This window comes from Triplophysa rosa, linkage group LG5 (genome assembly GCF_024868665.1).
Source record: "Triplophysa rosa linkage group LG5, Trosa_1v2, whole genome shotgun sequence".
NCBI lineage: Eukaryota > Metazoa > Chordata > Actinopteri > Cypriniformes > Nemacheilidae > Triplophysa > Triplophysa rosa.
Window position 1 is genome coordinate 668750 of NC_079894.1, and position 27308 is coordinate 696057.

The window sequence follows — 27308 nt, forward strand, 5'->3', positions numbered from 1 at the left end:
ACAAAACAACAAGGAACCCCCCTCAAACTGCTGACGGGTGTACTGTTTTTATTGTTGTCCAGGTGAATAGACGTTGTTAAAACACAAATAAATAAAAACACGATAAAATGAACGACAGGAATTCACAAACACTTTTAGAGGAGCTTTATATAGGATGTGTTATATATGTGACAACAGCAACAACAACAAAAAAACATTACGATTTTTAAGGGATAATAAAACATGTTTTGCGGTAAAGAAGTACAGAGAAGACACAAAATGTTTGTTTATAGTTTGTAGTATTACAACGCCAAGTAATTTTACAACACCTGACGTAACCAACTCTATAAACTGGCTTTATGGTGTAAATCATTTTTATGACACCAACATACTTCTCTTGAAAATGATAGTTTACCATGTATAGAGCTTTGCATGGCGTTATCTTACACTTTTGATAAGGTAACACCAGCTGGACTTGATACAGATAATCCTAAAAGACGAGAACTGCATTTAAGGTGTACAAAAGTGTAACAAAGACATGACATATGGCAGCAGCATCACAGTATACTTTAAAAAAAAAGCATGCAATTACATACATTTCAGCCTCCTATGGTTTAAAAATGCTTCTGCGGTATATAGACATTAATATTTACACATTACATGAGGGATGCAAAACTTACTTTTTAACATTGCATTTACAGAAATTTCACAAAAACGATATGAAGGGAATGATGCCCGTGATAGTGGACGTGATAAGATTTCTCAATTAATTTTATTTTTTAATGCTGCATGAGATACTATTACAGGTCTAAAGCATTGCATATTGCTTTTAAAAAGTTGCACTAGACACGCCAGACAAGCGCATGCAAGTAACCCCCCCTCCAAATGTTGTCATGGTTAGACGAATATTTTAAATAATCCTAGCACAACACAATACACAACACGAGTAAAAATCGGCTTTAACGTTATTTTACAAAAGTATTTCATAAGCAGAAAAGGGAAACAGCAGTTCTTAGACATAACCAATTTAATCCAGCATTTGATTTATCACTCAAAACAAACTGAGTGTTGATATGATCTAAAACGGATACTTCTGCTTGAACGGCAACAGAAGAGACAATTGTAGAATGTGTTCCTTCTGGTGTTTCTTAAGCGTCCTCCTCATCTATAAAAGGAATATCAAGGTCAGAAAACCGTCTTTTGCCCTGATTGCTTGGAGAGGAGGAGGAGGTGAGGGATTTTGGGACGACACACATGGACTGGACTCCGTCTCGACGCGATGCAGACTGGTTTTGGTTCCGGTTCGCAGTGGGTTTTCTATTCTCTGTTTTGGGATGACGTCTTGGACCAGGAGGTTCAGCGGGTTCTGCTGACCTGGAGCTCTTCAAAGCAGCGCTCACTGAAACAGATGCACTGGATTAGCCATTGAAGCAAGACATGGCAAATAAAAGTCTAAATATAGTTCTGGCAGGTTCACTATCCTCAAAAATGATTGACAATTAGCATACAGTTTAGACTGGCGGTATGGTTGTGTCGCATGCGAGCTCACGTGACCTACCAGAACTGACGCGATACGCTCGATTAATATTCACAATGTAAAAGCAGCGCAGCAAGCCTATGGTTAGAGAGATGGCAACTCCAGCTCACCACAAGACCAGTAACTCCAAGCCTTCTGATGCACAGCATGCAAGACCTGCGAGGTATTTCAAATGTTCTGTACCTCAGTACTGACCTTCAGAGTCCAAACTCACTTCCAGAAGACTCTCCGTACTGACGAACAAATCAGAGTCGAGGTTTTCCACATCAGAGCTCTCCTGGACGAGCTCAGGCAGTCTAAAGGCCAAATTATTCCTGAACAGCAAACAGGATGAGATTTAAACTGAACAATGTGGTCACTTAACCACTCATAAAACAATAAATGTTGTGTATGTTAAGTTTCCACATCCTAAATATAATGTTAAGTAAAATGCTAGTATAATGCTAGCAACGCAAAGATGAATAAAATGCATTTCTCAACTCACTTGTCCTCCTTAATAGACTTGATCCGCTCGATCAGGGCCAGCTCATCCCTGTCCGTTGGAGAGCCACCTGAATTTAATTTGGGTCCCTCAAACACCTGTTTAAAATCGGAATCATGTAAAATGAGAAGCAACATAATAAATAGATGGTTGGAACACTTATTGACCAATCAGCATCCATGATCTGTTTCGTAACGGTTTCTCATGTGATACCAGTACAGTTTATTGCAAGTACAGATTCTCTAACCGTGTTCTGTCTCCTGAGCTTGAGCTGTTTAATGGCCATCGCTTCTGCATTTTCCAGCTGTTGAATTTCTTCCATTTTCTGATTATAGCGCCTTGTTTGCTCTTGAATCAGAATCTCCACACAGCTGCACACACAAACACTGGCCGTGAGCTCCATTTGTACTGTGTAATGCTGGGTTCACACCAAAGGCGAACAATCTTTGTTACTTGGGGGAAAAGTTTGTAATTTTTGTGTGAGTGACGCGATCTGACAGATATTTTCGCAGCAATCACGCTGCCCGATTTGCGCCATTCGCAACACCTGCCACAAGTTCGCGTCTTTGCATTGACTATGTGTGTAATTTACTCACAGAAAACCGCTAAATTCGCATTTAGTGTGAACCCAGAAACGTGAACAATCGCGTTCCACGCTCTTTGTAACTTGCGGGAAAAGTTTGTTATTTTTGCGTGAGTGACGCGATCTGACAGATATTTTCGCAGCAATCACGCTGCCCGATTTGCGCCATTCGCAACACCTGCCACAAGTTCGCGTCTTTGCATTCACTATGTGTGTAATTTACTCACAGAAAACCGCTAAATTCGCATTTAGTGTGAACCCAGAAACGTGAACAATCGCGTTCCACGCTCTTTGTAACTTGCGGGAAAAGTTCGTTATTTTTGCGTGAGTGACGCGATCTGACAGATATTTTCGCAGCAATCACGCTGCCCGATTTGCGCCATTCGCAACACCTGCCACAAGTTCGCGTCTTTGCATTGACTATGTGTGTAATTTACTCACAGAAAACCGCTAAATTCGCATTTAGTGTGAACCCAGAAACGTGAACAATCGCGTTCCACGCACTTTGTAACTTGCGGGAAAAGTTAGTTATTTTCGTGTGAGTGACGCGATCTGACAGATATTTTCAACCTTCATGGAAGACGAGCTCGCGGCAATCGCGCCATCCGATTTGTGTCATTCGCACCGCCTTCCGTGAGTTCACGTCTATACGCGTATTTGCATTGACTTTGTATGTAATTTAATCGCGCAAAAAACACTTCATTCACGTTTGGTGTGAACCCAGTGTAACGCAGCTGCCACAATGTTTTTTTTTGCTCGCTTAAAAAAACATGCTTGTGAAACAAAAGTCATCTATCTCATCTCGACTGGCAATCACCAGAAAAAAAACAAATAAACAAGCTAGTCCTAAATGAAGATACAAAGAAAGCAATGGTTCTCACAGAGTGGTCTTGCTGATATCTTTCATGCTGAGAAGAGGATCAGAAGAATCAGGGCAGCGTAAAATGCAGGGTGCAAACACAATAGCCAGAGCGCTAGCTGACATCAGATTGTGGGTTTCCTCTTTTGCCACCCTAAAAAGAAAAAAATTGGCGAGGCAATAGACACAAGATGTATATTCAGACAGTAAGTCATACGCTTCTTTTTGAGTTCCTTACCTCACAAGATGAAAAATAAGCCTTTCAAGAGTACAGAAGTTTGAGGGAGGTAGATCGTCTAGCTGTTTGTAGATGGCACGTAACCGCTCGGATGGTTCTGGCAAATCTGGAGGAAGGAGAAACGTATTTGTAACATATGCAGTATAAATGATTAGCCTTTGAGCTGTGTGAAATTTGTGTGAATGTATTTTTAATGTATTGAAAAAGGTTGGCAATATGAAGAGCTTAAGGGTTTATGGCACAACAACCAAAACTCCAAAATGGATTTGAGTGTATTTTGCATTAAAAGTGCACATGACCATTAACTCACCAGCAGCATACAGGAAGTCATTGTAGAGTCTGTATGTCATGAGCGGGTCAGGTAGTTCCCGTAACCACTGCTTGACCAAACCGGTGATGATGTGGATGGGGTAGTTTTCGAGGGAGACAGCCTGAGGATCTGAAGAAAACAACAACAAAAAACAACTTTAAAGAGGACATGCCCCCTGAACTGGAAGTTGCAATCGTTTTTACTTCCGTATTTTGACGCATTTCCAAGTGAAACGGGATTTTGAATGAGATAAATAGTGGGCGTGGCTTTCGTCTTTCTCTGTGATTTGATTGTATGTATAAAAACAGCTGTTGCATTTTGAAATGAAACTGGCATTAGACTGACAGTTGAAGGGGAGGAGTTAACGGATGCTCCGCCAAACCGTCTAACATGCGCCATTTGAGATGAATAGTCATTACAGGATGGAAGTGCATTTTCAGATTTTAACTGAAGTTTATAAGGGCACATGGATTTTAAAAAGAAAATGACCCACATTGATAAACTATTTACAATAAACGCTGCAATATTTCATGAAAAAACAGGCATTGTAATTTTTAATTTCACTGGGACTTTAAGTTGATTAGAATTACCAGTAAATGCACACAAAAGTAATATATACATAATAGTATAAATACACGATTATACATGAAAGGGATAATAAAAAAATGCAAAAATGTATAAAAAGCAGAGGTGGACGGTACGTCAGCATTTTTACGCTCAAGTACATTTCCAAGTATCTGTACGTTCTGTAGTGTTTTTACTTGTGGAAAAATTCTCCACTAAATTTCATAAATACATGTCGATTTTTTACCTTTAATATTTCAGTACATTAAAAATCTAGTACTTTAAGTAATTTTAATCAAAATGTTACAAAGTAAGAAAGTACTAAATTATAATGAAAATAATTATTAAGGGTAAAAAATCATGTAAAATATATTTATATAATGTAGTGGAGTAAGAAGTATGATATACAGCCGTGAAAAAAATTAAGAGACCATTCCAAATGTTCATTTCAAATCAGCATTTCTACATGTATTGTAGCCATTCCAGTCCAGTGTCAAGATCAAACCTCAGGAGTGACACAGTCATCCAAGACTGACAACATTACAAGACACATGAAAACTGTGATAAAAATCAAGGTTGTCACATAAAACGTTCCCCAAATACATGTACAAATATTACTGCTGTCTTGCTTAAAAGTGAATATGAACTTATTTTCTTTGCAGTGTTTGAGGTCTGAAAAATACAGAGCATCTTTTCTGTTATTTTCACCTGTTTCTCCAGTTTTCATTTTCTGAAAGTAAATGCAAATAGAAACAATATTTTTATCTGAAATTTGGGAGAAATATTATTAAGAGGTTCACAGAATGAAACAAAAACGATCATTTTACCTAAACACATAGCTACTGTATAAATGGTCTCTGAAATGGTCTCTTATTTTATTCTGCGGCTGTATGTATAAATTTAGATGATGATGTAGTAGCACAGTGGTTGATTGACAGGTGGTAGACTTACATTTAGTCATTTAGCAGACGCTTTTATCCAAAGCGACTTACAGATGAGGTAAACAATGGAAGTAATTGGAACAACAAAAGGACAACAAAAAGCATAAGTGCAGTAAAACTGGTCTCATTTAGCCTACCACAGTATACAGAGCTAAGATTAGTTTTAGTTTGAAAGAGTAGAAAAGAAACAGAAGTCAGAACTGATCGGTCAGGTGTTGACGGAAGAGATGTGCTTTCAGCCGATTCTTAAAGACGGCTAAAGATCCTCTAATCTCTGATCATGAAGTGCTACCTTTTTCCAGTATCTTGTGAACCTCTTTGACTCGGCAGGCTGAGCCTGACTTGCGGTAGATGCCCTCCGTGTACAGTCCGTTCATTTCGACGTGCACCAGCATCTTATCTATGACATACGGCACAGAGTCGGCAGTGTGGACCAGGCTGCATAAAGCCACACCGAAGTGAAGAGTACTCTGGTCAACCTCTTTCTGAAGAACAGAAGCATACTATTAAACATGAACTGTGTCCGTTAGCCGACATCAATGTGCAACACTATTACTTTAAAGTCATATCACAGATGTAAGAACTACTTCTGGAGTTCAAAACCTCAATTGACTTTCTTCTGCAGAACACAAAAGAAGATGTGCTGAAGAATGTTGGTAACCAAACAACATTGACCCCCCACTGACATCCATTGCATGGACACAAAACCAAAAAAATCGTGTTTTGTGTTCCACTGAAGAAAGACACATGTTTTTTTATTTGATTTTTTTTCATTTATGGACCAACTGTGGAAGGTTTCAAAGTACATGTGATAAGGAAATAAGGAACACCACTGTGTACATTAGTACTGTATAGCATCGGTATTCACCTTCTTGCCACAGAAAGTTGTGCAACGCGTTGTTATCTTGATAATACACTTCTTGTGACACACCATTTTACAAGCTGAAACAGAAAAAACAGCTTTAAGTATCACTGAATCCTCCGCACCATGCACCGAGCGTGTGATCGGTTGATGCTTACAGCTGCACATGAAGCCCTTTTCCATGGCCCATATGTATGAGCTGCACTGGTCACATGACTGCATGATGGTCACCTGGTATGTGCTCAATGAATGATTCAATGGGCTGTCGGGCTTAGAGAGAGACAAAGCAAAACAACAATTGGAGTTGCAACAAATATATTTCATAAATGTATTCAATGTTATTAAAATAACTTACATATTTCGCACCGCCTTTAATAGATTTTCTTCGGTTTCTTTCCTTACTCTGAAAAAAAGTTTAAGTTTAATTATTGCTACACACAACCCACTTTTTTGCACATATTTTAGATGAAAAATGTGTGGAATTGTACGGAATGCATTTGGTTACTTGTGGTAAACAGAACTGGGACTAATAGAAAAGTGTGACTATTGTATAAAAAAATGGCAATTCTCACTATTAACTAGTTACTTATTAGCATGCCTATTATTAGCATATTGGCTGTGTATAAGCACTTATAAAGCACATATTCTGCATAACCATATTCTACATCCCTAATCCTACCCAATACCTAAACCTAACAACTACCTTACTAACTATTAATAAGCAAAAAATTAAGAGTTAAGTAAGCAAAAGTCGTAGTTAATAGTTTACTAAAACCGAGAACTGGACCTTAAAATAAAGTGTGACCAAAAAAATACATGGGTACAGGGCTAGGGGATGCGTAAAATTCTATAAATGTTGACTTTGTGTAAATCTGTCGAGCTTTTGAGCGGACATTCATGTGGGCTTGGAGATGACTTGCTTTTCATCTCAAGAAATAGATTTGGCTGAGATTGTGTAGAAACCTCTAGTGCTTGAGAAGTTACCTTAAGAGCGTCAGGGGCCTCCAATCGTTTGAGCTCCCCCCTTATAAAGCCATCCAGCATTGACTGGAAAAGATTCACCACCAGAGGCACCTCAGAAGCTTTTTTCAGCCCTGCAAGACTGGACACCTTCAACTGGTAGCCTGACATCAGCGTCTTATAACCAATACTGGGATTCTTTTGGACACAACAAACGCACAGTTGTTTGCTATAAAAATGTGATACTTGTAAATCAAAACCCAGATCTTGTAAACCCAGATCTGGCACCATTTAAGGCACTGATCTTCAAAGAATTATGATGGTGATGCAAATGATCAGGTAACGTGAAACTATACATTTAATTGTAGGCCAACAGGTGCGCTAAACATTGATTTTCAAATCTGGCTCTTGCAGCTTTGGTTATAAGGTCAGTGATAGGAAGGGCTGACCAACTTACTGAGATGGAGTACATGCTCTTGATGGTTTTTCTGAACTCTGTGGTGGCCGTCAAGAAGATTTTTTCAGTCTCCGAGTGTTCCTTTGATCTGGTGCTTAGATCATTCATCTGCATTCCGCATCAACAAAAGAGTAAATACTTTCACATTACATCCTGACATTACTTTTAACAAACAGATTCTATGGGAATCGCAACTAGGAATGCACATCAAAGCTCACAAGAAGAGGATGATGGAGAAATATGAACATCAACACGAACCTGATTGCCCAAGAACTCATCCAGGTGACGGAGTTCATTAGTGTCATTGATCTCTCGGTCCAGTGATGCATTCCACTGCTCCTGGACACGAGTGGCTCTGCTGATCTTAATGGTGGGATTGCGACGGGGTCCAGGTACAGTGGCTGCTGAGCCTTTGGCACGAGGGGAATAAGGGTGAGAGCCACTGGCTTCTTGCCCAAAAAATAAAGACAAGTCAAAGAGAGGCGATTCAAGGCAAAATTCAATCCATGTAGATTGGCACATGGAATATGGAATATAAGGACATAATGGATCAAATGGCTCAATGAAATTCACCTAGTTCTTCTCTTTCTGCCAGTGTTTTTGTCATGGTAGTACTTCCATCTAGGGGTGTCAGACGCTTCATAAAACGTTGTAGGAATCCACGCCTACAGCACACAAACGACAATACATCACGATGACAAACATATTCTGGACAAAAACATGTGTTGAAAATTTACTGCTATATCCTAATTAGGGATGCACAATATATTATCGGCCATATAAATGATCTTTATTCATTTATATGAATATATAATTCATATATTGTATTGTATTTGGCGCTCGTTTGTACGGTGTCTCGGAATTGTCAAAATGCCTCTCAAAATGCTTGCTACGGATGCAAAAAAATGCAGAGGCAGTGTGTAAATGTGATTGACACAACGCGAGGTTTTATTTATTTTTTAACGTGCGGAAATTTCGGACGCAAATTTTGGACTCAATGTGCAATAGCCTTTATCCTTATCGGCGCATCCCTAATTCCAATATCAAGAAAATAGCAAGCATTTTCACTTTCATTATCAGCATCTAAAACAATCCGTGGTTTAGATGTTTGATTGTTTTGCAGAATAATTCAAATCTATGAAAATGCAAAAAAGGTGATGACTAGACTGATCACCTTGCAGGTATCTCCTCGCTTGTCTCACGTGTCTTGTTTGTGCTAATCGCCGACCCATCATGTTCCACAGGTGACAGAATCTGAAAGACCCAAATAGTGTTATAGTCATATTAACAAAAGTATGAATCAAAGATCTTTTTAAGAGAAAAAATGAATTTCACACAAATCTCGATCAGTCCAATAAAATCTGTACATAACATTAAGTCTCATAAGCAGCATAAACAAGTTTGTTATCTACAGTCCCAGCATGCACCGCAATCAATAAACAAACCAACCAACCAACCAACCAACCAACCACAGCCAATCAGGAGGGAAAAGACCATTGTCCATAAGCAGATACAATTTAACTAGTTAGCTGAGGATCACGACCAGCTTGCAAAGATGTTTTTAACAGTTCATTAGTGCCACCACCATCATTAGATCTCCCATCCTGCGTAACAACCCATTGACCTTTTTTGAAATGGGTTACTAAGAAATAGTTCATTTTAGCGATATTTTCTTTTATATTAAGCTCAAACCGAGTTACAGGTCTTGGTGAATTATCCATAATAATAAAACATTAGTACACTGGAAAATGAAAATTGGCTGTAGATGCGTAACATTTTCAGGTCATCTAAGATGCAAGTGACATTGTTTCTGCAGTAGAACAGTAAATAAGATTATTCGCTGAAACTGTGGTCCGCACGTGTCATGTCTTTGGAAGTTCACAAAGCAGATCCAGTCAAAACAAAATTTAACTAATCCCCATAACTCCTAAGGTTATACTGCGCCATTAGAGCAAATCGCTGATTGTTTTTTACAACATTATAACCAAATGGATGCCAAATGGGTTTCTTGTGCAGAGCTTCAAAAGCATTGTGCATTTTACTTCATAGGACGTCAATATATTGTCAGGAGGCACTGGGATTAATTCTGTGTTGTGCTTGTTGAAGGACCTTTTATATCTTGCAGAGCACCATGGTTTCAGCTAAAGATCTCCCTTACTGTTGTTTACAGAAGAGGCAATACCATCTCCATCTTGGATGGCCTAAGGTTGAGAAAACAACATTTTCCAGTGAAAGAATGGTTAGCAGCTCTTACCAGCCACAGTATCTACCAATGTGAGATCATGTGGTTTAAAAAGAAAATAAACCTCACAAAAACAGATACTTCACAGCCTGGAGCCAATTATTAGCGAGTATTACAAAACAAGAATCCATGTTATTATTGAACAGGGTGTGAATATGATTTATTATCTGTTACAAAGCAAAGTGAAAATAAACAGCTGAATCGGTTCTATAATGAAGACATGAATAGCATGGCTGTGGTTTCAAATATAGAGTCCAACATGAAACTGACTGCAGTGGTCTAAACACACTCTTAAAGAGACGGATCAATGCCATCATTCACCCTTACGTCGTTCAAAATCTGCTTACAACTCTTTCTTCTGTGGAACACAAGAGAAGATATTTGTGAGAAATGTCTCAGTGGTTTTGTGTTCATACAACGCAGGTTAATGGGGTCCAATGTTGTTCGGTTACAAACATTTTTCAAAATATCTTCTTTTGAGTTCTGCAGAAGAAAGAAAGTCATACAGGTTTGAAATGACATTAGGGTGAATAAATGATGATTTGGCTGATCCACCCCCTTAACAACAAACCTCTCCATCCCACATTTACAACATTCAGAACACATTAGCATCACTAGCGACAGTCTCCGTGTGCAGCATGTGTGTGTGCGGTGTCAACTAGCAAACAAAAAAGGTCAGAAACCAGCTTCCAGTTAGAAAGAACAGGATCAGCTCGGTTTCCTGAAACGATCTGAAATCAATCCCAAGCTGATTCCGTGCAAAAGCAAGGCCCACCGCAGCTCTTAAGGCCCTTGCTCGGTCTTTTACCACAGCGTTCAGCATCCTGCCACTACTGGACGGGACAGGAGTGGAGGGGCTTATGGGGGGCAAGGGAAAACTCCAGAACTCCAGGTCATCTTGATCCTGATGCTCCAGCTGCAGTCCGCTGCGGGGAGGTGCTAACCTGCGCTTGTGCTTGAAGCGCTTACGGACAAGAAGTGTTGCCTACGATACGTGAACCGTTTTAGGTGATAAAGAGAGTAACCTGTACCTGATGATCCAGTTATTTACAGACACCACACATCTGTGCAATTCAATGATAACACATTTTGGTGACAACAATTTTTTTTGATTTGACGAAACAGACGACAGGTGGGTTTGTACACGCTACCTCAGTTCTGGAAGATGAGGTGGAGCTGTCGGACTCTGAAGAGCTCCTTCTGTAGACATTTTCCAGGGATTGAGAAATGCCACCTTTCCTAATATTTAATAAGAAAAAATACATAAAATAAGGATGTTAAAGGAGTAGTTCACTTTCAAAATAAATGTCATCCAAAATGTTTATGTATTTGTTTCTTTAGTCGAAAGAAAGGGTTAAGTTCTGCGATGCGCGTTCATGAATTCACGTAATAACGTTGAAAACTTGCACGTTCAACTTGTAAACACTGACTCGGTACTTCCGCCTACGTCAAGCGTGACCTTTTCAACGTAATTATGTATTTTGTGAAGTCATGAACGCGCATCGCAGAACAGAGCGAGGCGAGCATTTGTGTTTATAAAGCATATACAGTTTTATTTTTTTAAATGACCGATTGTTTCGCTAGATAAGACCCTTATTCATCGTCTGGTATCCTTTAAAGCCCTTTGAAGCTGCACTGAAACTGTCATTTTGACTTTCAACCGATAGGAGTCCATTGAAGTCCACTACACGGAGAAAAATCCTGGAATGTTTTCATCAAAAACCTTAATTTCTTTTCGACCAAAGAAACAAATACATAAACATCTTGGATGACAACAGGGGTGAGATAATAATCATGAAAATCTATTTTGAAAGTGAACTACTCCTTTAAGGCAACAAAATTCATGTGGCTCCAAAAGCATTTGGACAATTGAGCCACGCTTGATAAGTTTGTCTTGTAGATCAAAACAACTGCTATTCTTTAAGTACATTTCAAAGAATGCTCAAAGGGCATCAGGGAAGAACACAACTCTTACTGCAATCCTATCGTCCTCCGATTCTGAAGCCGTGTGATCTCAGAACTGATTTTCTCAAAGTGTGCTGCTTCGCTACTTCTATCCTTCCATTTCTCGGGCTTTTCTTTCAACCTGCTGGTCTTGATGTTGCGCTGGAGTTGTACATTATTGTCATCTGTCCCGCTCTGGCCCATGTTCAGCTGCAGCGAGACCGGCCGAGGGAGGCCTGCGTGAGATACTTTGCTTTCATTATAGCCACTCTTGTCTTTGCGCTCTCGACCGGTCCGGTCCTCACTATTGATGTTAGGTTGCTCTGTCCAAACAGAAGCAGGTTGTCTGGAGACATCAGGCCTGGTCTTTGGTGTGCGGGTTTCATCTGGCAGTGGAGGCAAAGGTTTCGTCTGACTTCCTGGGAGACTTGGAGGTGGCTCTTTCGTCTTCTCTTTTTCGGTTCTTCCCGCTGCGTTCGAACGGCCTTTGTCGTTGGCAGATCTGAAATAAAGGCCAGGACTACAGTAACTGCTTTATGTGGAAGGTAATAAACATATTCATGTGTTAATAATGACTGCAACTTAGACGTACTTCTGTCCTTTGAGTTTTTCTCTCTCCTTGAGATAGACGGCTCTCTGCTGGGACTTTCGCCATGCGGTCTGGATGACATTAGCTGCCCTGACCCGGGTCGTGTCACGGAAACTACGCCATGATCGCTGAATGATGAGAGGGTAAAAATCTGCTCAGATCCATTATGATCTAAGGCCGGAATTCCCAACCGAACCATGCGATTGGGATAACAATTCAGCTACATTTTATTTCTTGTCACAATTTTGCATTGTTGCACAGTGGCTTTAGCAAAATTACATTTTAGACATGCATTTAAAATGGACAAGAGCAAAATAAATTGTACCAAAGCAAACAAAACTTAATGCTGGTGTCCATCTGAAACCTTGTATCTCCCGTCTCCTCTCGTATTTAGTCATTTTTATTTTTGCCATAGTTCGTTATTATTAGTCACCCTTTATATTCATCAGAGTTATTATAGTGCTAAAATGAACAGAAGAATTAAAATACAATAAAAATAAACTGACAACAAATTATTCTTATATAGCAACATAAAAATAATTTATTTAAATGTTTCTATATAAAATTAATTTACTTTTCATTTTTGTACACTTTGACTAACATAAAGGGCGACTAATGATAACGATAACATTAATAAAGTTTTTGTTTGTAATTTTAGTGCCTTTCAACTAATTTCAGTTTATTTCTGAGGCAACACTTCAATTTTTCGTTTAGTTTAAGTTTTTCCAATAATTTTCAGGCCAATATTTTTTTTGATTGAACTAAAATAACCGATAGTTTGTCACTGGGTTTTGTAAATATCTAACCAATAAAAAGAATTAAAAAGTGCTCGTCAACTTTGAGAACACAGAATCTAGTCGTTTAAAAAGTACAGTGCATTTCCTGAAACACAGCGAATGTGGACATCCGAGGTTTCGGAAGGACAGCGGCGTTAAGCAGAACCGTGTATTTTTTATACTTTTATCTTAAAAGTGTTTGCTGTCAAAATATTTTTCTTTTCCCAGCTCATAATATGCAGAGACAAGTACTGTCTGTTTATCAAACTAATGCAAGAAAAAACTGTAAGAGACCAATATACTGTAACCCCAATAACAATTTTGTACTTTTAAACACTTTTATAATTTAACTGAATATTACTTTTATGAAGACACTACATGTCCAAACATTAAACGTCAGATAAATGTCAAACAAACAAATCAGGTTCTAATGTCAAATAACATTTATAACTGGAACAAACTGTTTATCTTTTTTCAGAACATATTACACGAGTCTGGGAAAGTCCCTAGACTGCAGACAAAGCAAACGTATTGTACCTGTATAGTTATAATTCCTTTCCTGTCTTGCAAATAATGCTTCCTTGTTAAACAAGCACGAAACCACCTCTGCAGAATGATAATGCGTTGCATCACTTCCTTATGGAGCGCTTCCTGGAGTCTTTGCCTCTCGGCCTCTTTCAAAAAGACCTGTCAAGACAGATTAACACTTGATTACAGAAAACTGAATCGCAGTTTGGGATTACAAGTGTCAGGTCAGTGAAAATAAGAGGAACCTTGGTCCGGCCGATCTGAAAACTGGTGTCGGGTAATCTCATTTTCCTCAGCAGGATAGCAATGTCATCCTGAGGTGTTGACATTTCCTTAGGCAGCAGCACTCTGAACTGATCTGTGAACTCCTTCATGTATTAAAAAAAGACAAACCATTAAATGTCTCAAAGCAGCTCATGAAAGGCATTTGCATGCATAGTCCAGCCTATAATCGGGCTGTATCTGGATTAAAAACAAAACTAATCCAAATTGATATGATTTCAAATTAACAATAAAAATGTATTAAGATCAAAGCGAATTTGATATCCTGTTAACTCATTTAGATAAAAGCATATCACTATTTGATAACAAAGGATGTTCCAGTTTTGTGGTTGACACTGAATAGAAGAATACAATTGAATAGACATTACAGCATTTTACACCCCTTTGAAAAGCAACATGTAGTTTGTTTAATTTATTATTAATAACAAGCATTTTGCTGGCCTACAGCCCATAGCAATCTATTTCACAATCGAGTTTGTGTTTGATGTAGATTTGAAGGAAGGTTTTACATTCTGTTCACTATTTTTATGTAATTGTTGATCTAAGACATCAGAAAAATATTGTTGGCTGTTGGATTGTGTCTTGCTCTTGGTATTGTTGTGTTTATTTTATTTTTTAAATATCAAGCAAAAATTCTTACTTGTTGTGTTTATTTTATTTATTATTACTTTTTTAAAATATAAAAAAAAATCCTTACTTGTTGCGTTTATTTTATTTATTTATTACTTTTTTTAAATATCAAACAAAAATTCTTACTTGTTGCGTTTATTTTATTTATTTATTACTTTTTTAAATATCAAACAAAAATTCTTACTTGTTATGTTTATTTTATTTATTTATTACTTTTTTAAAATATCAAAACAAATTCTTACTTGTTGTGTTTATTTTATTTATTTATTACGTTTTTAAAATATCAAACAAAAATTCTTGTTGCGTTTATTTTATTTATTTATTACTTTTTTAAATATCAAACAAAAATTCTTACTTGTTATGTTTATTTTATTTATTTATTACTTTTTTAAATATCAAACAAAAATTCTTACTTGTTGTGTTTATTTTATTTATTTATTACTTTTTTAAAATATCAAACAAAAATTCTTACTTGTTGTGTTTATTTTATTTATTTATTACTTTTTAAATATCAAACAAAATTCTTACTTTTTCATTTATTTTGTTTTTTAATTGTTTATTTTATTATTTCAAAAAGTAACATATTTAATATTAAATTAATTGTGTTACTCAACTGTGCAATTCATTTCAAAATATTTTTTTATGTATAACTAAACAACTAAATAGTCATACGACATTACCTTGAAAGTGAACTTCGCTCCATACCCCGAACTCCTTATTTTAACTGTTTGTAACATTCCCGTGTACTTCACCTGCTGCAGAACTAGTCCATCATCAAAGAGCATTTCCTTCTGTAAAGACATGCCAACAAATAAAAACAGAATGATTTGCTTGTTTCTCAACCTAAAAAAGACAAATGATAACACCCCGTCGCTATACCTTCTCAGCATTAGACCTGATGCAGCGAACAAAGAAAGGTTCAGCTTTCCTGAGGGTTTCCAGCAGCTTGCTTAGAGATGCCTGGACAGCAGAAATTAAGAAAGCATGTGACTCATTGATTTGTCCATCAGCGTCCATTAAACCTCTGAAATCATATCAAAACCTCCCTACAGCCTTTTATCTCATTTACAGTTACCACAGGAGGCTTTCACACAGAGATGGAACAAGTGATCGCCCTTTTATTTTCCCCACAAAGAGAATCAAATGGAACCTGGAACTGAGCGCTGATGCTTGGAGGCTTTTTCTTGGTGTGCAGATGAAGCAGGGACCTGGTCACACGATTGTGCTGCGTGAGGCCCATGATGAGCTTCAAAGATTGGGAATCGATGAGATTCTGCTCAGAAAGCGAGGAAGAGTAACATTGAGGGCAATGGCTTGTGTTTCAAAATATACAAATGATATGGAAAGGTGCTTGTACAACTGTGTGCTGCCGTGACAGGGCTTTTTGTATAGTTGTCAGAATGTTGCTATAAGGTGTCTAAAGTGTGCCGAGTGGTTGTTGGCATTAGCATTGCAGCACAACACTGATAGCACACATACATCTGGCTTACGTCTATTTGACATCTGCATTTACATCTGCAATTCATAGTTTGCTCATCTGCGATACACCTTGGAGACAGGTATCTATAAGATCTCTGTAAGATGTTTATTATTAAGAATGGATGCAAAACTGCTCCAAAATGTGTAGCAGGTGTTTTTACACAGCAGATGCTTTCCAGATCTCCAGATCTTAAGCAGACGTAGTACAGACGTCTCCGAGATGTATTGCAGATGTTTTACAGATGTAAATGCAGACGTCAAACAGACGTAAGCCAGATGGGGTGTGCTATCAGGGAAGGGTCATGGGTTTAAGTTTTTCAACCACACATCCCTAACAGCACACATACTGTACATCCGGGAGACGTCTATTTGATGTCTGCATTTACATCTGCAAGACGTATTTTTTGACTGTTTGCTCATCTGCAATACGTCTCCGAGACATTTCCTGTCAGAGGTCATGTAAACATCTAGAAGATGTCTGAAAGATGTTTATGATTTAGAATCCATGTAAAACTGCTTTTCCACAGCAGATGTTTACAGATCTTCAGGAGACATCTTACAGACGTGGGCATCATGGTCTCTCGATACGTGCGAGATGACTTTTTGATCATTTTTCCATCAACTAGGTTAAAAGTCCAAGCACATGTCTCCTCCACAGGCCACACAATTCTACATTATAATATTCAACACCGCACTTCTAAGACAACAAATGATGCTTGTATTTACCTTCGGAATAAGCTGCTTGTGTCGGTTTGGCCTGTTCTTCCTAAAGAGTGGCAAGATAAAAGTTAGAAGGAGATTTTTGGAAAAAATGGTCTGAATAACACAAAAACAGACATGTTGGCGGAATAACAAAGAGCAGATTTTTCATTGACCCACAACAAGCGCGAGATGAAACAGAAAGTAGTGATGCAGCCACACAAAGCTGATGACAGAACACGTGGCTCACTCACTGACAGAAGAGACGAGACTTCCTCATAGAAATTGTGGACAGACGCAGCTTGCGAGGAACTTCACCACCAGATTGCTGAATGGTGTGGATGACTTTGGCATGCAATTCCCTGATTCAGCCCAACACCAAATGTAGAAAGTTTGTCGAGGAAATGTACACAAGTGAAATTAGTCAAACACCCAATCACAGGCAAAAGAACCTCAGACTGTTAATTCACACAACAAAATCATCAAATGAAGAAGAACCCAAAGACACAAATTGTGAAGGCACGAGCTATGGGTCGACGGTCAAGGTGAGCTTACTTCTTATTTTCAAATGAAGCAAAAATGTCCTCATACGCTTCGAGCGGACCCTCTTCAGACCGATCAAAAGAAAAATCAGTCCCAGACATCCGCCTGTTCAGACCGAGAAGCGATTATAAGCAGTTGAATCACATTTAAAACGACGCTCGAACCAGTTGACTTACGCCTTGAATGCGTCTACCGCCGTGCTGGGTTTTTTCATTTCTCCAAGAGAACGTCTACTGTAGCGTTTGATTTGATCTGATACCGAAAAATGACAAACGTTAGCGGCCACACGTCAAATTCCTCTTCTGAGAGGAGTCACTCTAGAATGATTACCTGGATGTTTCTGTGCCCAGCGTCGACCGGCCTCGTTAAAAACAGCCAAGGTGCGTATAGTGGCCCTGAGGATACCCCATCTGAACACGGCCACGGGATCTGCCCCGATCAGCTGCCTCAGGTAACTGCACTCGCTGCTCCTCAGCAAGGCAACAATATCCGGCCTCATGTGGTCCGTGTTCTTCTCCCTGAAGTCCTGTAGAGCAGACACATCTCAAATGTTGTTACCTCATTCCTTCACAACTGCACTCAGACTGAAAGCACAAATGGGAATCAAGTTTAGTTCTGGGGTTTTGCGGTTACCTTTATTTGATACTTGACATCTCCAGCAAAATGCTTAATCACAAAGGCAGGTTCTTGCACTGTGGTTCGCATAAAGGACTGGTTTTGCTGGTGCTGCTGTTTAAACTTCTCCAGGAGGGTGCGATCTGTGGCGTGAGGAAAACTAAAGAGGGCAGAACACAGATGGACATAATATTTACACCAGAGAAGCGTTACAGGAGACGCGTCTATCCTAAATAGCATGCAAGGTATCAGATGAAACCAGATCGTCCCACTTTTCCTGACAGATTTCCCAAATGTGCTTTTGACTGATATTCTAATAAAACCTTTGCCTCTCTGAAAAGGAAAGGCTTATGACTGTTCTTTTCATCTTTGTTTTAAAGAAAGTTGCCTCAAATTAGGGCTGCGTATTGCAATGATGTAAGTACTTGCAAATGCGCATATAACTCAATATCTCAATGGTTTGAAATAACTCGATGATTTTAATACTTTTAAAAGTAATGTATAGATAACAAACAGACTAGAGAAGAGCAAAGAGACAAAAACAGTGAAGCTTTCATTTAAAGAATGTGAAACATGTTTGTTGGTCGTCTAGTTTTACATTTTTAAATGTATATTTATAATAATGCTTTAAATTACTCTTTCTTATAAGTTAATAAATGTATTCAAAAATGTATTTACTACAGTTAATAAGTTAATCAAATTAGTATATATGTCAATGTAAATATATATATATATATAACATTTTCAACAAATTCAAACCTCGGGAATGACAAAGTCATCCAACAGCAATGTGAAAGACTGACAGCATGACATTCTTTATGAAAACTGATAAAAATCAAGGTGATCACATAATTATTATTTTTTCTTAAATACATGTAGAAATATGACCGTTGCATTGTTTAAAAGGGTAAATGAATGTTTTCTTTGCAGTATTTGAGGTCTGAAAAAATACAGAGCATCTTTTCCGTTATTTTGACCTGTTTCTCCAGTTTTCATGTTCTGCTAATAGATGCAAATAGAAACAATATTTTTATTTGAAATTTGGGAGAAATATTGTTGGTAGTTCACAGAATGAAACAAAAACAATCATTTTACATTAACACACAATTTTACCTTTAAAATGAGTAAAACTGTCTCTGAAATGGCCTCTGTATTTTTATCGCGGCTGTATATACATATAAATAGATTCACTTAAAAAGTAGGTATGGGATGTCAAGATTATGTCACAAATTATAGACATTTTGACTAACATACTTTCAGTGTGCAAAACGATATGTTGAAAGTTTACAGACTTTACTCATTTATTTAATTTAAATTAATTAATTTATTGTATATTGACATATTAAATATTTATATTAATATAAACATAACATATAGATGTATCATTTTTCTTACAATTATACATGCATGTGTGTGTATTTATATATACATAATTATAATACACAGTGCAGACACATTTACTATGGAAGCAAAAACTTTTATTTCGTATTAAAATTAGTCACGAATAACCGTCCTGATTCACACCAGTTCTGTGTATGTAGACAGCACGAAATTTAAGGGATAAAACTCACTTGCTTTCCTCATCCAGCAGATAAAAGAGTCCAGTGGGTTTCTTGCTGAAGAGACTAATGCAGCCAGTGTTGTCAGGATAGTCAACCGTGTGCCATGTGATGCCCTCCGACATGTACTCCTCCTAAAACACATCGAATGTCGGAGTTCATGTCTGCAAAACTAAAGAGGTCCCGATTCATCACGATCAGAGGAGACACTCACCTGCTCCAGTGTGAAGATGCGGTGATTGCAGTAATACTGTAGCTGCTCATTAGCATAATTAATGCAGAACTGTTCAAAGCTGTTTATCTTGAAATCTTCGAATCCGAATATGTCCAGAACACCAATGGATAGGCACTGCGATGAGGAAAATCATTTATACAAACATAAAATAGGACGTCAAACAACTTGCTTTTCACCAGTCCCTTGAATGAGTGGAAAACAGCAAATAAGATCTCGTCGATCTCGTCTTGCTTTAAAATAAAACATCTTCTTGACACTTAGAAACACTTCCTTCAGCAGAACTGTCATTAGATTGTTAGTCCACTGGTATTTTCCAATTCATCGTTTAATTTCGTTTTTCCTAATTTTTCCAGGAAATGTTTCAATGTTTAAACGGCCACATTACATTTTTAAAAAGAAATACGTGTATGTATATTTGAACTATACAATATGGATGAATATAAAATCTTTTGACAAGTTTTTGTTTTGAGTGATGACTGATGATCTCTGTACCGGGACGGACTCCTCCAGGTCTCTCTTGTTGAGGAGAGCGTGATTGATTCGCAGGAGAATCCAGTCAAACAGGGCACTGTACAGAGACTTGGCCATCGAGTCTCTGGCAGTGATAGCCTAAATACAAGAGCACAAACATGAGAATAGTGGATACACAATCATGTTTCAAGGTGCCGTTCGCACAGTGTGTCAGAAATGCAAATAAACGAATGGCACCATGTGGCACAAGAAAGATGCAAACGCACCTCACTGAGGCTGTAAGGCAGGATCAGCGTGTCATTAGCTGTCATCGCTTTTCTTTTCGTCAGTGCTTTCACAAGCAGCTCCACTTTAACCTGTAAATTCATTTTGAAATGTATTTTAAAAAATGTTATTAAAAATGCAACAAAATAACGACGTGGTTCTTATAAACTTCAGATTGCTTAATGCTTGAAATTGCTCAGTTTACAATGCAAAACGATTCATGTATTGTACTGAAGTGTCAAAGTTCACTGAGGTTAGGTTTCTTGAAGGTGAAATGTATCATTTCTGAACCACTTGATTATAAAGCTGAGAACGGAGAATGCATTTTAACTAGGGCTGTCAAACGATTAATCGCGATTAATCGCATCCAGAATAAAAGTTTGTGTTTACATCATATATATCTGTGTACAGTGCATATTAATGTTGTATTTATAAACACAAAACATACACATACTTGTCTATATATTTAGGAAATATTTAAATGTATTCATTTATATTTACCAATAATTTAAATTCTAAACAAACGTTTATTAATTGTTATATTTTATATTTTTCTAAAATAAGTGCATTTATGTGTATGTGTTCATAAATACAAAATTAATTAGCACAGTATACCAACATAAATTACGTAAACACAAACTTTTATTCTGGATGCGATTAATCACGATTAATCGTTTGACAGCCCTAATGTTAACATTAAAATTCAACCACACATCAGCTTCTTTGACAACTTTCTGTTTCCATATATGAGGCATAACAATGAGTCGATAGAAACTATTATGAATAAGAAGAAGGGTCAAGGGTCATTTGACGAGTTGTACAGAACTATTGAAGTACCTTGAGAAGATCAGACAGAGCTGAGAGCACATGATCTGGACCCACTTTCAGGCCCTCTCCATTTTCTTTTGGCTCATACGTCACATTCCCCAGGTACAGAATTGCAGACAGCACAGAAAATATCCTGAAACACAACAACATCCATTAAACCACAACGAATCCATGTATAATGGAAACATGATAGTACCACTTTTGTGTTAGCTAACAATGTGAATGAACGGCATAGATTTGACAAGTAGTCACTTGTTCCTGGATTTATTTTGTCAGAACATATGAAGAAACATCACAGCCGGTAATGATTTAAATGTGTTTAAAGTCCATGTTGCATTATATCAATCAATAGCCCTTTTCACAAGTGTCATAACTATGAACTGACTTTCCTTTTGTGGGTCACCTGAGCGAGTATTTCATTAAAGCAGTAGTTCACTATCAAGTTAATATTTTATGATAATAAAAGCCCCCAGGATTTTTTTTTTATGGGCTGGCCAATGGGGCTAGTATAAATGTTAGGGTGGCACAATACAAAACATTTACTATGCCTAAATCTAATGGTAGACAACAGTTTTGGCTTTGCCATTAATACTGAGAGCATCCAGTTATTACTATTTATTATATAGAGCCAAATAGAAAACTCCAAAATTCAACTGGACCCTCATGTTTATTTGGAGCGCTAATTCAATTAAAATAAGAGTACAGTACACGAGAAAAAAAGAATGCTTAACCCCGACATAAAGTAAAAAACTGTCATTACACTGCTGCAGTACATTTCAAGAAAAGTGGAAGTCTTGCAACTCTGATTCCCAAAAAAACTCCTGGAAGCATTTACAGTAATGCAAATTGCAGTTGTCAGTGGAACATGCCACAATAGTTATCAGCCCATCAGAGATGTGTCTTTGTCTGTATGTGAGGAGGAGCAAGAAAATAACAGTGGAAAAAGTCTTTACTATCAGTTTGACAAGGGGCTAACCACTCTCACGAGCCCTTCGCTAACGTCACAGTGTTGCCAGATCTTCATAGAAAAAACAAGCCGAAAATAAACCTTAAATATCCAAATTGTTCATATTTCATAAGACCAAATAAAATCCCAGATATCTGCAACAGATCATTTTTAACAGCTAAAGTGCCAAGCTTTATGATCTAAGAGCGAAAAATAAGCAGAAAAGCACATAAAAATAAGCGAACATGGCAACACAGCAAAACAGCACTCTGTTAAGCAGCTTTCCGAGCAAACAAAACACAGCGCGTCTGTCAGCGGACAAAACAAATCTTTAGCCTAAAAAGACCAGATACCAATGGGTTAAATTCCTATTCACAGCTGCGTATTGACATACATCGATATGGTTACCAGTGTGTCAATCATCACATCATCGTAATAATCATATTGCATAGTTTTACATGTAAACCTAACTAGTGATCGATCAACATGTGAGCAAAAGAAAAAGCTAATTTTAAATTTAGCCAAACAGTAACGTATTATCTGAGCTTCTTCTTCTTTTAGTTTTTTGGCGAGTTACAGCCTAGCATTAAAGGTGATTATCTGAACTTGATACAATTTACTTATGAGTTTCGTCTCCCACCTTACTCCTTTCATGAAACTCTGAAGTTTCAGTGGCTGAACAGGACCGAACAGGACGTGCTTGCTGTGGTATTGCGACTGCGTGTGTGTGCACGTAGTCGCAACATCGCGGGTAAAGGAGAGGGGGAGGGGTTGAGTTTGTATTCTACAGTACAAATAGAATACGATGTGGTCTTAGTCGTGGCCTAATGGTTAGAGAGTTGGACTTGTGACCAGAAGGTTGCCGGTTCAATTCCCAGGGCCGGCGGGTAATGACTGAGGTGCCCTTGAGCAAGGCACCTTACCCCTACTTGCTCCCTGGGCGCTGCAGTGATAGCTGCCCACTGCTCCGGGTGTACGTGTGTTCACCACTTGCTGTGCGTGTGTTCACTACTCTCTGGATGGGTTAAATGCAGAGTCACATTTCGGGTATGTGTCACCATATCTGACTAATAGGTCACTTTCACTTCTTTTTTTTTTTAAATAACACATTATAAAAGTTTATTTTATTTTTATAGGTGCTTCATCAATTTCCATGGTAATTTATTAGTAAACTAATATTATTATTATTATAATTAAAAAATGTATTTCTGGTTGGGGGAACAATGGGGTGGCCCCAGTGTTTTTCTGGGGGTGGCCTTGGCCCCCCTCTTGGGGACGCCACTGGTCATACAAGCCATCCGTGTGTTTATTTCTTCTGTCGAAAATAAATTGAGGCTTATGAGGAAAGGTTTCAAGGGTTCTTTTCCATATAATGCACTTAAACAGGGGTTACTGAGGGCTGTTGGTTAAGGTCCAAATTTCAGTTTCATTGCAGCCTTAAAAGGCTCTACACGACACCAGCCGATAATTTGGGTTATGGCACTTCACTGCTTGACTAACATAACAACATAAAGACCACAGTACACAAAATGAAAGTCTTGATGCATTTTTCCTTCTGCAACATGCACAAACTTGTATCTGAGTAAATATCGTCATTTGTTAGGTATGCATGCAGCTGGACAGTTTTCAGATGTGTCTCCAGGACATAATTAGACATCTTCAATCCTAATTCAATTTAATCCTAATCATTGCAAATCCTTTTAACACTTACGTATTAGTATTGTGCATTTTTGTGAGTACTTCAATATGTAATGGGGTCTAAATGTAAGGTATGACTAAAGATAATATTGTTTAGCTTTTTCTAATTTAATATAATCGTTTATTAGCAACAACCTCACTTGATTTAAGGACTACAAAATGACAATTTAATCTTTAATAATTATAATGACGCGAGGAAGAATCTTTTCGAAGAAAGATTATGTCCTTAAGAAGAAAGAAATTAATTGTTGAGGTACATATGGTGGTTTAAACAAGACTAATGATCGACGTTAGATTAGACATAATACTGAGTGAATCATAAGATATATCAATTCACACCACAAATTATTTCAGGCGTATTCTTTTAGTTTTCATATAAGAAAATACAAGTAATACATTAATATACAACGCACAGTTGTTGTTTTTTTTACTAAGAAACGTTTTTCAGACAAAGAGGGAAGGTCATTTGTTTAATTATATGTAAATACAAAAAACAGAATCGTGATTTGATTGTTTGTAACGATTAGCAGATACTCTTCTGTATCACACTTACTGTTTTTTGGTAGGAGGCAGAAAACCGACCATCTCCATGGCCTGCTGAAGTCTCTTGAACTCATGTTTCATTTCTGCTTCATCCTCCAGAAACATGTTTTCCTGTGAGGGGGAGAGACAAGGAAAAAAGCCAAGTAGAGATATATAAATAGACATTTTCATGACAATTCTTTAAATACATCAAGAGTAAAGAGATACACAATTAACCAGGACAGCACGGTCCAGCTCATTTGTATATTTTATACTGTATAGTTAGAATTTGGTGGCTTTCTCATCACAAAAATTTAAGACATTTAAATTGCCAAAGCTGTGTTTAATCTTCATGGCCAATCGCACATAGGCACAAATAATATTTGAATGATTAAATGGTAAGTGAAATGGCTTTGTAAGGGAGTGGACGTTACTTGTTTGAGGTAGTTGTAATCTTCAGGCCTCAGGAGCTTGAACTCATCTCTCTCCTCTTCTGAAGCCCCGATCAACAGATAGTAAAACACATGATAATTCCTGCAGATCAAAGATTAACACAGAAACTCAGTAGACTTGAAAAAGATACTTATTTTATATAATATACCATAAAAAATTATTATTATATAAAAATTGTTCTGAAATGTAAAGTTACACCAAGTTTACCTTTCAGTTTTTGCTCTGGACACTAAACGGCATTTCTCTAACAAGTACTTCTCAACAACAGCCCTAAAGATGTTCAGAAAACATTATTAGCAATATCAATTCTGAAATTGTATTTTCAACATTTAAAACATTTATACCATGGTCTGTTTGAATACCCAATTCTGATTGGCTAGAAGGCTAGCCTTTAATGAACTGCTAGCCGTGGATTATCCCTTACTTAAACAACATTTAAAGAACATCAAACAGAATACAGTAAAATGATGGAGGGGGGGATGATGTCAGATGATATCATAAAAGGTCAGAAGTGTTCATCTCTAGGCCATTTTATATATCACGCTGACGTATTATTATTAGATCTGTATATGGTGAACATTTGTTTAACACCAGTGAACAAGCAATGAGCAGTCGTGGGAGTTTTGGTGTGACAGAGAATGTGCACGTGTGACTCACCCTCTCACAACGCCATTCTCCAGATAATTCACTTGAATGAACTTCCCGAAGCGGCTGGAGTTGTTGTTGTATGTGGTTTTAGCATTGCCAAAGGCCTGACGACACCAAACAGACATGAATCACACATGCACTTTGTTTTGGAACAAATGAAAATATTGCAGACTAAACATTGATAAGGTGATCGATCATGAATGCTGGACGACCGTTAGAGGGAGGAGGAATCCAGCTCAACACCACAGAGACCACAGAAACTGAGACCACAGCACACACGGCTTGATGTTACTGACATTGGATAAGTATAGCAAACAGGTTTATGTCAACAATGTGGTTGGTATAAAAAACATTGTGGGCAAACGCGTTAAAACAAGTTTAATATCTAATACATAAAAAGTCTTGGCTCTAGACTTTGAAAATATAGAAACATTAACAATCAACAATTAAATCCAAGCCAATAATTTGCTTACGCTTAATAAGTATAAACAACGAGTAAACCACACTTTTTACCCTGAGGGTAAAAACATTGTGCTTCTGTGGAACTAAAAAACATTTCTCTATGTAGTAGCCCGAGACCAACAATTGTCTGATAGTGTGAAACCGTCTTTGAACAACGATAAACAATGTAGAAATGACCCTCTGTAGCTTTACAAACAACATTATCTGTGTAAAGACTGACACACAAGCAGAAAACACTGTTTGTATGCTGCTCCATATTGATTTGCAATACATACAAGACAATCTGACCTCAGCGACTCTGTAGACATGTATTTTGTTGTTGTTTATAGACGTCTAGGCCCAGTTTTATAGACAAGGCTTAGCCTAAGTAAGGACTATGCCTTAGTAAAATTAGAAAATTTAAGTCGCTTTTATAAAAATGCCTTAGAAAAAACATAACTTATGTGCATCTTGAGAGGCAAAACAATGGCACTGACATATTAAGATATTTCAGGTAAGTTATTATCAGTTTAGACCAGTGGTTCTCAAACTGGGGGGTCGTGGCCCCCTGGGGGGCCCCAAGATGGGTCCAGGGGGGCCACAGTTTTTGTGGCATTTTATGAAATATAGAATTTTATTATACATTTTGTGCAATCAAAAAGAAAAATAGTACCACCAACCAAAGGAATTGATGTTCCAGCATTGTATAATTGAATATGTCTTTGGTTTAATTAAAATTCTAAGTTTAAGATCATAAGTCTTTATTTGGGGGGGACACAAAGCAATGCAACCCACCACTGCTTTAGACAGCCGAAACATTCATTTTAGTCTGGGGCTAGACTTGAGCCTTGTCTTTGAAACCGGGCCCTATTATTCCACTTTCATGTAACTTAATACGCATGAACCTTCTGAATTGCAGGAAAAGCTGAATGTTTTATCAGCAGACCTGACACAGCCTGTCTTAACATGTTTATGTCTGCAGTGATTTTTTTTCTGGTATTCTGACAAAGGCAACGCCCTAGGCTTCAACAAATGGAACGGAGAAGCTCAGAATTATTAGCTCAACAACAATGCCTGGTTGAGAGTCAGCGACGCTATACACCAGCAGGTGTGTTTCTCCCGCAGAGTTCTCCCTCATCCTCTTT

At 37.7% G+C, this 27308-nt stretch overlaps 1 protein-coding gene across 6 annotated transcripts in view; it reads right to left on the minus strand.

Moving 5' to 3' along the window:
- Nucleotides 1-129: 129 nt before the first annotated feature.
- The window catches only part of myo9b (myosin IXb), a 35033-nt gene continuing 7854 nt past the window's right edge, over nt 130-27308 (minus strand). For 2 of the 6 annotated variants that reach the window (XM_057333588.1, XM_057333587.1), the window contains exons 3-42: nt 25732-25826; nt 25282-25344; nt 25056-25155; nt 24653-24753; nt 21465-21588; nt 20630-20719; nt 20385-20501; nt 19872-20006; nt 19670-19791; nt 18117-18258; nt 17814-18009; nt 17660-17735; nt 17496-17588; nt 17195-17302; nt 16968-17007; nt 15913-16035; nt 15642-15722; nt 15443-15553; nt 14096-14218; nt 13860-14009; nt 12550-12674; nt 11989-12459; nt 11165-11252; nt 10822-10998; nt 8946-9025; nt 8345-8436; nt 8030-8220; nt 7772-7879; nt 7339-7512; nt 6710-6757; nt 6513-6624; nt 6361-6434; nt 5785-5977; nt 3988-4116; nt 3678-3783; nt 3462-3593; nt 2245-2368; nt 2001-2095; nt 1712-1830; nt 130-1378 (exon numbers count right to left, since the gene is read on the minus strand). In XM_057333588.1, coding sequence (XP_057189571.1) covers nt 1128-1378; nt 1712-1830; nt 2001-2095; nt 2245-2368; nt 3462-3593; nt 3678-3783; nt 3988-4116; nt 5785-5977; nt 6361-6434; nt 6513-6624; nt 6710-6757; nt 7339-7512; nt 7772-7879; nt 8030-8220; nt 8345-8436; nt 8946-9025; nt 10822-10998; nt 11165-11252; nt 11989-12459; nt 12550-12674; nt 13860-14009; nt 14096-14218; nt 15443-15553; nt 15642-15722; nt 15913-16035; nt 16968-17007; nt 17195-17302; nt 17496-17588; nt 17660-17735; nt 17814-18009; nt 18117-18258; nt 19670-19791; nt 19872-20006; nt 20385-20501; nt 20630-20719; nt 21465-21588; nt 24653-24753; nt 25056-25155; nt 25282-25344; nt 25732-25826 — 5079 coding nt within the window. In that variant the 3' untranslated portion in view covers nt 130-1127. Of the gene's footprint in view, nt 1379-1699; nt 1831-2000; nt 2096-2244; nt 2369-3461; nt 3594-3677; nt 3784-3987; nt 4117-5784; nt 5978-6360; nt 6435-6512; nt 6625-6709; nt 6758-7338; nt 7513-7771; nt 7880-8029; nt 8221-8344; nt 8437-8945; nt 9026-10821; nt 10999-11164; nt 11253-11988; nt 12460-12549; nt 12675-13859; nt 14010-14095; nt 14219-15442; nt 15554-15641; nt 15723-15912; nt 16036-16967; nt 17008-17194; nt 17303-17495; nt 17589-17659; nt 17736-17813; nt 18010-18116; nt 18259-19669; nt 19792-19871; nt 20007-20384; nt 20502-20629; nt 20720-21464; nt 21589-24652; nt 24754-25055; nt 25156-25281; nt 25345-25731; nt 25827-27308 lie in introns of all 6 variants that reach the window. The other 4 variants (XM_057333589.1, XM_057333593.1, XM_057333592.1 and 1 more) reach the window with 4 other exon arrangements.